The sequence below is a fragment of the Anthonomus grandis genome, chromosome 2, assembly GCF_022605725.1.
Source record: "Anthonomus grandis grandis chromosome 2, icAntGran1.3, whole genome shotgun sequence".
NCBI lineage: Eukaryota > Metazoa > Arthropoda > Insecta > Coleoptera > Curculionidae > Anthonomus > Anthonomus grandis.
This window is the reverse complement of record NC_065547.1, coordinates 30,941,002-30,951,429: the sequence shown is the minus strand read 5'-3', so window position 1 is coordinate 30,951,429 and position 10,428 is coordinate 30,941,002. Positions and strand designations below refer to the sequence as shown.

Here is a 10,428-nt window from a genome sequence, read left to right as displayed (position 1 = left end):
TTTGTCGTATAATCAATTATTATTGTTTAATGATTTAGCGTCATTTACTGACAATTTTGCAAAATATTATTTATTTGATTTAACTTTTTATCTTGTTTAGTAGTTCTTATCTTGTTAATTTTTTGTTCTTGTTCTTGTTCTTGTTAGTATTAAATAGTTTTTTCGTATCTAGTTGTTTTCGTTTGTATTTAGTGAGTTTTGTTTAAATTTATAATTTCCGAAAATGGCCATGTAATATACCAGTGAAGAAAAATTTGACATATTGGAATGTTATATAATATGTAATAGGAATGCAAATCTTGCAATCGCCAGATATTTGGAACTGTATCCTGAAAGACAACAGCCAGGTCCAAGACTATTCGCTAGGCTTTTCATGAACCTTAGAACTCCTGGAAGTTTTGAAATACCAACGCCAGAAAATTATCAAAGGGACAAGCTCGTGATGGAAACATTTTTGACCATTTTAATGCGAACCCGAAAAGCTGCAACTGATAAATATACCAAGGACTACCATTCAAAGAGTCCTTAAAAAAAAAAATATCGTCCATATAAGCCTAATATTGTTCAAGGTTTAAGGGATACAGACTACCCAAGACGATTAGAACTTTCAAACTGGTTTGTAAGCTAATGTCAAGAAACACCTAATTTCAGCAGGAAAATTATTTGGACCAAAGAGACGTTTCTTAACAACTGCGGAGTATTCAACCATTTCAAGGCATAATCGTCATTTTTGGGCTACTGAGAATCCTCATGAAATGGCTGAACGTAGGTTACAAGTATGTACGATAAGTTAATTGCCCACTCCACAAAATTATTTTCAAGTGAAATGCTATAACTGCTTTTAGATAATCACCTTACTGGGCCTTTATTTATAACCAAACACTGACAGGTCAAAGATGACAGACAGCTATAATAACTGAAGAACAAATACGGAGATGTGTGGTTTCAACAGGACGGGTGTCCTCACATAATAGTCGGGACGTTCAAAACTTGTTAACGCAAGCATTTGACAATAAACTTATCGCTAACCGCGGTGCTGTAAATTGGCCAGCTAGGTCTCCAGATATTACACCACTGGATTTTTATTTTTGGGGATATGTTAAAAATGTAGTTTACGAGTTTGAACCTCCTGCGACTCTCGAACAACTATAGAAGACAGGGTTGAATTGTTTTATTTAGACATTACGTAAAAGTATAAGTTAGTAAGTTAATAATAATTGTGTGTACGACAAAATGCCAATAAAAGTCATGGCCAACTCAGCGAAAAATAAACTATTTAATTTTTTGACATAAACATTAAAATATTTTCAAAAAAACAAAACGGCAGCCATAAGAAAAAAGAAGTTGAGGATGGAATCTCAGAACCGAAGCGTCGAAAACTGAATTTAGGTATACGTTGTCCTTAAAAAAATGTCCTAATAATGTTTTTACAGGTTTTGAAAAATACGTTGATATAATAAAAAAAATACAGCTCTATTTCAAAAATGCAACTTTTTGATTTTTTCCAAATATTTCCAGATCGGAAAAAGATAAAATCGTTTTAAAAGCGGCACTAAATTGGTAACTAAATGTCCTACAATTTTCCCTATTTAACCAATTTCATATCTCTTATAGTTTCCAAGATACCCATACATGTACACCCCATTTGGGCGACACTCTATAAACATTCAGTGCCATCTGGTTTTTGTAAATATGGCTGAAAAGCCGTATCTGCAGTGACAAGTAAATTAATTTATGAAATTTTGATTCAATTGAAAATTCCCGTAAGATGGGGCACCCTCTAACTTTGACACTGTAATTGGTACAACGCTTCCTCTATGATATTGAATTGTACGAAATATGGCTGTTTTCAGGCTTAGTTCTATTTTAATAATTTTTCTTGTTGGAACAGTCTATAGTTTTGGAAGATCAGACTTTTTCAAATACCAAATGTATAACGTCTGGAGTACCTCAAGGATCTGTTTTGGGGCCTCTCTTATTTCTGATGTATATTTCTGATTTGTTTAAAGTTCTAAAATACTACCAGATCCAGAGGTTCGCAGATGATATGCAAATTTATAATTCTTTTCAAGCTGAATCTGTATTAGAGGCATCAAATAAAATAAACGACGATTTTTCTGGAATTTCCTTCTTTTCCTCTCAAAATAATTTAAAACTCAATCCTTTAAAGTGTTGTGTTATGTGCTTTACTTCTAAGAGCAAAAAAGATTTGCATTGGATGGTTAAAAGCTTTTTGTGGGAGGTAATCAGCTAAGTATGGTTAAATGTGCAAAAAATCTTGGATTGCTTTTGGATGTCATTAAAAAGTCATACTATTCGTTAAAGTCATTGTATGCAAACAGAAATATAATTAATTTTAAAGTAGGGAAAAAATTGTGTGAGTCTTTAGTATTACCTATTATGAATTATTTTCCATGTTTAGACAAAATCATTGCGTACCATTTGCAAAAGCTGCAAAATCAATGCTGCAGATTTATTTCTGGATTGAGATAGTATGACAGAGTCTCTGCAAGGCTATGTGAACTTGGTTGGCTGCGCGTGGAAAATCTATTCTCTTTGCCATTGGAGGTTTTTGTGCATAGACTGCTACGTCGTCTACTCCTCCGCAAAAAACTTACTTTTCAGAAAAATTTACATGAAGCAAATCTAAGATTTATAAATAAGTTATCAATTCCTAGATATCAAACAGCCTTCTTTCGTCGTAGATTTCTGTATAATGCTGTGGCGATTTACAATAACTGTTTTGTTGCTGCTCCGCTGCTGGATCACCAAATTGTGTAGTGTCTCTGCTGCTGGGAACAGCAAGGGTTGTTTGTGGACTGTATTTTTTTTATAGTTGAATTAAACAAACAAGTCCATCGTGAACCATTTCTTTATTTTAGAAATGCACTTAATGTGTAAAGAAAGTGGAGGGCTTATTTGACGGCGTTAGTTCGTCGTTGACAACAACGTGACGTTTTTGCTGTCTATCAAAAAACAATTCAGGTGTTTTAATTAACGTAAACCTTAACATGCCCCTCACCTTGAAAGAATGAAAATACTTTCAATGAAAACTAGAGAAATACAAATCACTAAACATAAAAAACATGACTTAACCTAAGTAAAAAATGAAATACGCAGGTTAGTTGAAATAAATAAAGTAAAAATGAAAATGAACTTAATAATTATTAATAATAGACTTACTAAATTAGAACTATTCTAAACAATGTCAACTTTGCTAAATGTCAATTGTCACTAATTGGAAGCGGACACAGTTTGGTAACAGTGCATCTAATGTTACCCGATATAGTTTTCACGGATACAATGCGCACAACACCATCATTCCCTGCATAGAGGGTATTAACGCGACCTAATTTCCACTTAAACGGTGGCAAGTGATTGTCTTTGATAAGAACCATAGTCCCTAATTGAATGTTCGGTTGGTTCTTCTTCCATTTAAGTCTAGTTTGCAAATTACAAATATACTCTTTGGTCCAGCGCGACCAGAATTGTTGTCTTAGAAGTTCTAATTGCTCAAAATTAGATAATCTATTGATAGCAGTATTCTGTAAATCAGGGTGAATAACAGATTGAAGTGATCGCCCAATTAAAAAATGTGCTGGGGTGAGCACTTGCAAATCATTTGGATCTGTCGAGAGTGGCGTTAAAGGTCGTGAATTTAGAATAGCTTCTATCTGGGTAATTACTGTGTAAAGACCTTCGAAAGTCAATATTGTGTTAAATAAAATCCTTTTTAAGTGATGTTTTGCCGCTTTAACACCGGCTTCCCACAAACCACCATGATGAGGAGAATATGCTGCAATAAAATGCCATGAAACTTCAAAAGATGATTCTAGATTTTCCTTAAGTGTGGGTGAATTGCTTTTTAGGAAGGTACCTAGTTCCTTCAAATAATTGCATGCATCTACAAAATTAGTACCATTGTCAGAATAAACATTCAATGGTTTACCACGTCTTGCAATAAATCTCTGAAAAGCTTCAAGAAAGGCCCACGTGCTTAACTCAGTAACCAGCTCCAAATGGATCGCTTTTGTTGTTAAACAAATGAAGAGTGCTAAATAACATTTGCTGATCTTGCAACCACGTCCCTTTCGATCCTTTATTTGAAAAGGTCCAGCATAGTCAATGCCAACATCAGAGAACGGAATTCGAGGACTGACTCGGGAACTTGGAAGATTACCCATGATAGGGTTAGGTGAAGTGGGATTGAAACGAAAACAAATGAGGCACTCTTTGATAATTCGCTTTGCTAAATTCTTACCAGATATAGGCCAGTAATTATCTCTGATGTGTGCAAGCAATAATTGAGAGCCGCAATGTATAAGCACTTTGTGTTCATGCTGAAGAATCAACTTGGTTAGGTGATGCTTGGGACATAACACTGCTGGATGTTTCTTATGAAATGAGTACGATGAGTTCTTTAGTCTTCCACCAACTCGGATAATTCCTTCTTTAATAAAAGGAGTGAGACTGAGTAGCCTACTTTTATTTGACACTACCCCAAATTTTAACAGTTGTTGATAGTCATCAAAAAATGACTCACGCTGTGATAGCTTGACTAACATGTCTTTAGCATTGCGAAGTTCAGATATTGTCAAATGGCTAAAATGCCTATCGAATTTTTTAATTCGGCAATTAAAAATGAACCTAAGACAGAATGCCATAATTCGAGTAATACGAGTGAAAGTTGAAAATTCGTGGAAAGGAAATACATTTTGATTTTCGATTTCCACAAATGTTTGGGTTGTTTTGCGAAAATCTGGCAATTCTGTAACAGCTATTGGTTTGTGCATGTGAATATCTAAGGGCCAATTGATAGATGGCTCACGAAGCCACAATGGACCCTGAAACCACATATCTGAATTAATAATATCGTTGGGTAGCATTCCTCTTGTTAGAATGTCTGCAGGTTTCTGATCCGTAGAGACATATCTCCATGAGTCAATTGGAGTAATTTGTTGTATAGTGGAAACGCGATTTCCCACAAAAACCTGTAGAGTGTTGGGTGAACATCTTAACCACGCAAGGGCTACAGTCGACTCACACCAAAAATAGACTTCACTGAATTGTAAAGTTAAAGAAGATTTGACCTTGATATACAGCTGTGCCAAAAGTAAAGTGCCACATAATTCCAATCTTGGAATGCTTAAAGATTTGAGTGGCGCTACCCTAGTTTTGGATGTAAGAAGTTCGACATGAACTTTATTATATTCGTCCACAGTTCGAACATAGATACATGCTCCATATGCACTATTTGATGCATCCGAAAATCCATGGAGTTGAACAGTGACTGGATTTTTTACTGAAATACATCTTGAAATTTGTAATTTATTTAAATTAAACAGTTGCGATCTGAAATGTAACCACTTCTTGGCTATGTCACCTGGAACTGGTTCGTCCCATGAAAGTTTTAGTGTCCATAAAATCTGTAGAAGTATTTTCGCTTTAATAACAACTGGACTTAAGAGACCAAGGGGATCAAAAATCTTTGCCACTTCGGACAAAATAAGTCGTTTTGAGAATTGCCCAACTTTTGAGGGGATATCGATATGAAATGAAAGGTTATCTATTTCACAAGACCAAAACATGCCCAAGGTTTTGTTTGTTTCTGAAGACCCGAAGAAATGATCAGGAGTACAACTTCCATGTGCAAGGTTTGATAAAAGATCTTTGCTGTTGGACTTCCATTTTCGTAAGTCAAAACATGCTGACTTTAAAATTGAGGAAATTTCGAGGCATAACCGAGTTGCATCTTCCACTGAGTCTGCTCCTGCGAGCAAATCATCAACGTAGAAATTCTTACTTATGATTTTTGATGCCTGAGGGTATGATGAGATGTGATCTAATGCTAACTGCTTAAGACACCGTGTGGCTAAGAAAGGGGCACTAGCCGTACCATATGTAACAGTGTTTAAAGCGAAAACCTTTAGATCATCCTTTGGATCACTTCGCCATAAAATTAATTGTAAAGGGCGAAACTCTTGCTTTACCTGTATTTGCCTATACATCTTGCAAACATCTGCTGAAAAAACGATTTGATGCTGTCGAAATCTTAAGATTATAGAAACTAAATCGTCCTGAACTACTGGCCCAACCATTTGAATTGAATTGTAAGATAAACCAGTAGTGCTTGGAAACGAACTATTGAAGACGACTCTGAGCTTGGTAGTTTGACTTTTCTCACGTAGCACACCGTGATGGGGAGAAAAATAACAAATTTGATCATTAGAAGGTATAAATCGTGACATATGATTTAAACTTTGATACTCGGACATAAATTCCTGATACATTTGCTTCAACTTCGGATTTTTATGTAATTTTCTCTCTAAGGATAAAAATTGTTGTGTTGCTTGAACCTTTGTATCACCCAAGACTTCTAAAGACTTCTTTAGCGGAATCCCTACAATGAATCTGCCATCTGAATCTCTCTCAACATTTTCGATGAAATGTTTCTCTGCTAAGAGTTCTTCTTCTGAAAGGATTGGCGATGAGGTTGAAACCTCTTCAATTTCCCAAAACTTTTGCAACTGATTTTGAATATCTAAGGTTTTTGAGAAATGACAAAGGGTATTCTTTGATGAGTTAGGAATGCCTATGGGACCTGACACCAACCAACCCAATTTGCTATTCTGCAGAATAGGCTTATTGGGGCCTAAAGTAATGCGTTCCGCAGAAATAATATCCCAAAATACTTGAGCTCCAATAAGTAAGTCAACGTGATTGGGCTCAAAGAATGCTGGATCAGCTAAATGATAGTTAGTTGGAATATCTAGACATTCTGGATTGAAATATGTGTTAGGTAAATCACCTGTGATTTCTGGAATGACTAAACAATCTAATGAAACATTGAAGTTGTTATAACAAGACTTGAATTTGACTCGACATGATTTGTTAATATTAGACACTGAATGCCCAATTCCTAGGATTGAGGAATTAATTTTGTATTGTGTTATGCCTAATTTATTCACAAAATCTTGGGATACAAAATTAGACATTGAAGCATTGTCTAGGAGGGCTCTGCATGAATGCCCTTTACCATGAATATCGAAAACTTGCACCACTGCTGTGGCTAGTAAGATTTGATTCTTAGTTGAATTATATAAGGCAACTTGACCTTGAGTAGTTTCTTTACTTGAAACAAGGTGGCCATCTTCAACTGGAATTAAAGGTTGCTGTTTGTGAAGTAATGAATTATGCCGTTGTTTACAATGTCTACAATGACCATACCGACATTTATCTAGTTTGTGGCCACTGCGCAAACAATTAACACATAATTTTTGTGATTTAATTGCAGACCATCTCTGATCTACTGAAAGAGCAGTAAATTTAGGACAATGATAGATTGCATGCTGTTGTTTACAATAAAAACAACATAAGTTAGAACTCTGATGAGTTGACGGTTGATTGACAATGAAGGTTTTGCGTGGTTTACCCTTGTGCATTGCTACCTTATCTAAGAAATCTGCACGAGATGACAGGAATTCATATAATTCTGCCAAAGAGGGCAGTTCTTCAGCGAAGCCTGATTGTTCCCATTCCCGGATTGACTCAACATCTAGCTTACTGGTTACTAAATATATGATTAATGGATCCCAAGAGTTCGTTATAACACCTAAATTGTTAAGAGAGCGCATATTTTTCGAAATAATGTCTAGTACATTGCGAAATGAATTGGCAGAATCCGGTCTTATATCATAAATATTGAATAAGGATTTAATGTGATTATGCACTATTAATCTTTTGTTTTCAAATCTTTGACAAAGAATGTCCCATGCTAAATCATAGTTTTCATTTGTGATGTTAATAGCCTGAATTGATTGTGCTGCCGCACCCTCTAGTGTAGCCTTTAAATATTGAAATTTCTCGATTGGCTCAAGGCAATTATTTTTGTGAACTAGAGAAGTGTATAAATCCCTGAATTCTAGCCACTTATCATATTGGCCAAAAAACTTAGGCAATTCAATGACAGGCAATTTTGTGTTTTGCCTTTTAATAGAGACCTGACGTTGTAAGGATGTAATATAGGGTGGTGAAGAATGAATGGATTCATCGTGTATAACTTGCTGATCACTTGAAGTTGTTTTAATTGAAAGAAATTGTTTAATATCAGCAATTGTTTTAAAATATAAAGTTTCAAAATCATTTAGGTCCTGTTCAGTGAAATTATCAGGATCTAAACCTTCGAGTGCAAAATGAATCTCTGAAAACTCTGTGAGCAATTTTGTTTCTATTTCTTTTAATCTCAATTCAATTTCAAGAATTGTTGATGGATTAGCACTTTCCTTTGAAGAATTAAAATAGTTTAATAAACGTGATAATTTTGAATTAATCATTCCCCTCTTTCTTACTAGATTTTGAATTCGGGGTAGTGTTTCATCTTCATCTAACTCGTTTCCACCCTTTGCTCCTTTTCTTGGTGCCATTATGAAAAACTCGACAAGGTTTGTTTTAGTTTAAATATGTGCTCAATTTCCCAAAGAAATATAAGAGGTGTGAAAAATGAGCAGCCCTTGAGGATCCAAATGAATTACAAAGATATGTATTTTGTACTCTGACACAAATTTGCTAATATGACAGAATTGCACTATTAGAACTTCTTTACAAATTCTAATTGTATATGCTAAGATTTAGCCTATATGCGATAAGATAAATATAATGTAAATATGAATGTAGCTGATTGAAACTATGTACATTAAATTCTAAAATAACACTTCATTATGAATACATGTGAATTTTGGAATGCAGTAGTGGGTATGAACAACGACGATGACTATGACGACACTTGATTACGTAATATATGAATTGAAATGCGATTAATTAAAAGTATTAACGCCTCTTTTAACACTAATTACTGACTATTGTATATATATGTTCAATACATTAATGCGGGCGAAGCCACTCAGCTTGAACTGCAATCCGATATTACAGGAGCACTTCTTTTCCCGTGATTGACCAAGTGATGAATAAAGGCTTACCTCCAATCCCTGATTTTGTTTAAAAAGGATACTTATGGGTAAATTGTCCCTTTGTCTTGCAAATTGTTTGTTGACGTTGTAGAGGCGGCCTTGGTATTTGTCTTCACCTGTTGTGGCTACTGACCTCCCAAATTGTAATTGTATCGCCGGAAAATCTTGAAATCCGCTCGATGCGACCAAAAAATGTTTTGTTGCTGCTCCGCTGCTGGATCACCAAATTGTGTAGTGTCTCTGCTGCTGGGAACAGCAAGGGTTGTTTGTGGACTGTATTTTTTTTATAGTTGAATTAAACAAACAAGTCCATCGTGAACCACTTCTTTATTTTAGAAATGCACTTAATGTGTAAAGAAAGTGGAGGGCTTATTTGACGGCGTTAGTTCGTCGTTGACAACAACGTGACGTTTTTGCTGTCTATCAAAAAACAATTCAGGTGTTTTAATTAACGTAAACCTTAACAATAACCTTGTTCCGAATCCTATAAAAGAAATGTTAGTAGCGGGTTTCAAGAAAAAACTAAAGCTGCATTTTTTTACAAAACAGAATAGCTGAATTGTCAGTAAGTATTTCTTATTTTATAATTTTTGATTTTTATGGACCAATGGATGTATATTTGTTTATTTTTATATTACTATTAGTGTTACCATTATAAATGTTATTTTTTTTCTTTCTGTTGCGAGATCTAAAATAATTTTGCTTACATTTCTTAAATAGGTTAAGTAGATTAGCCTTTAGCTATACTTCGCCTATGTACACTATTGAAAAGTGCAAATAAAGCCATTATTTATTTATTTATATAATATTTTTTGTAGAACCTTTCGGTTTTAGTTGAAAATGTAATACAATTTTTTTTAGAATTTCCGCACAATGAGGTTTTTGAATGCTCACGAAAAAGCGCAAAAGAGGTAGGGATGTTATTACGATTCAAAATATCACAATCCGCGAAGGTGATGTGTAGTGCACTATTGGCGGTTATCGATTTCATACTAGTTAAATAGGAAATGAATGAAATATATCTTAAAAACAATGTATCATAGAAAAATCAGTTCTATCTTAATTTAGTAGGTGTTTTGCATGTTTTTTATATTTCCCCCGGAAAAGAAAAAAAACTGCAAGAGACTACGTTTTGAAAAGTTTGGCGCCATCTATCTTTGTTCCCGCAGGTTTCACAGCTTTGTTACACAAAAGCAAAATTATATTCTCTTCTTCTAATATTTTTTGTTTAAAATTTTTTTCTGTGAGACTCATGGTTTGACCAGAAAATGAAATATAAAAATTTTTTGGCGCTTCTTAAAAACGAATGGGGAGGGGGATTCACATCTGTCAAATTAAGCTTTTCTAATATGCCACTTTCGGCTTCCAAAGTATAAGACCAGGTACCATTCTTTTCATTTTTAAATGCTACATTGACTGTACTACTAATTAAATTTGATATTTCATTATTGCATTTTAGGTT

The 10,428-nt window shown here is 34.5% G+C and overlaps 1 protein-coding gene across 1 annotated transcript; it reads right to left on the bottom strand.

The window, feature by feature from the left end:
• Nucleotides 1–2,854: 2,854 nt before the first annotated feature.
• Nucleotides 2,855–9,413, bottom strand: LOC126750589 (uncharacterized). Its single transcript, XM_050460237.1, has 2 exons — nt 5,925–9,413; nt 2,855–5,426 (listed from the first exon to the last, which is right to left on the bottom strand). The coding sequence occupies exons 1-2, from the start codon at nt 8,421–8,423 to the stop codon at nt 3,225–3,227; spliced, it is 4,701 nt and encodes a 1,566-aa protein (XP_050316194.1). The 5' UTR covers nt 8,424–9,413; the 3' UTR covers nt 2,855–3,224.
• Between the last annotated feature and the right edge of the window lie 1,015 nt (nt 9,414–10,428).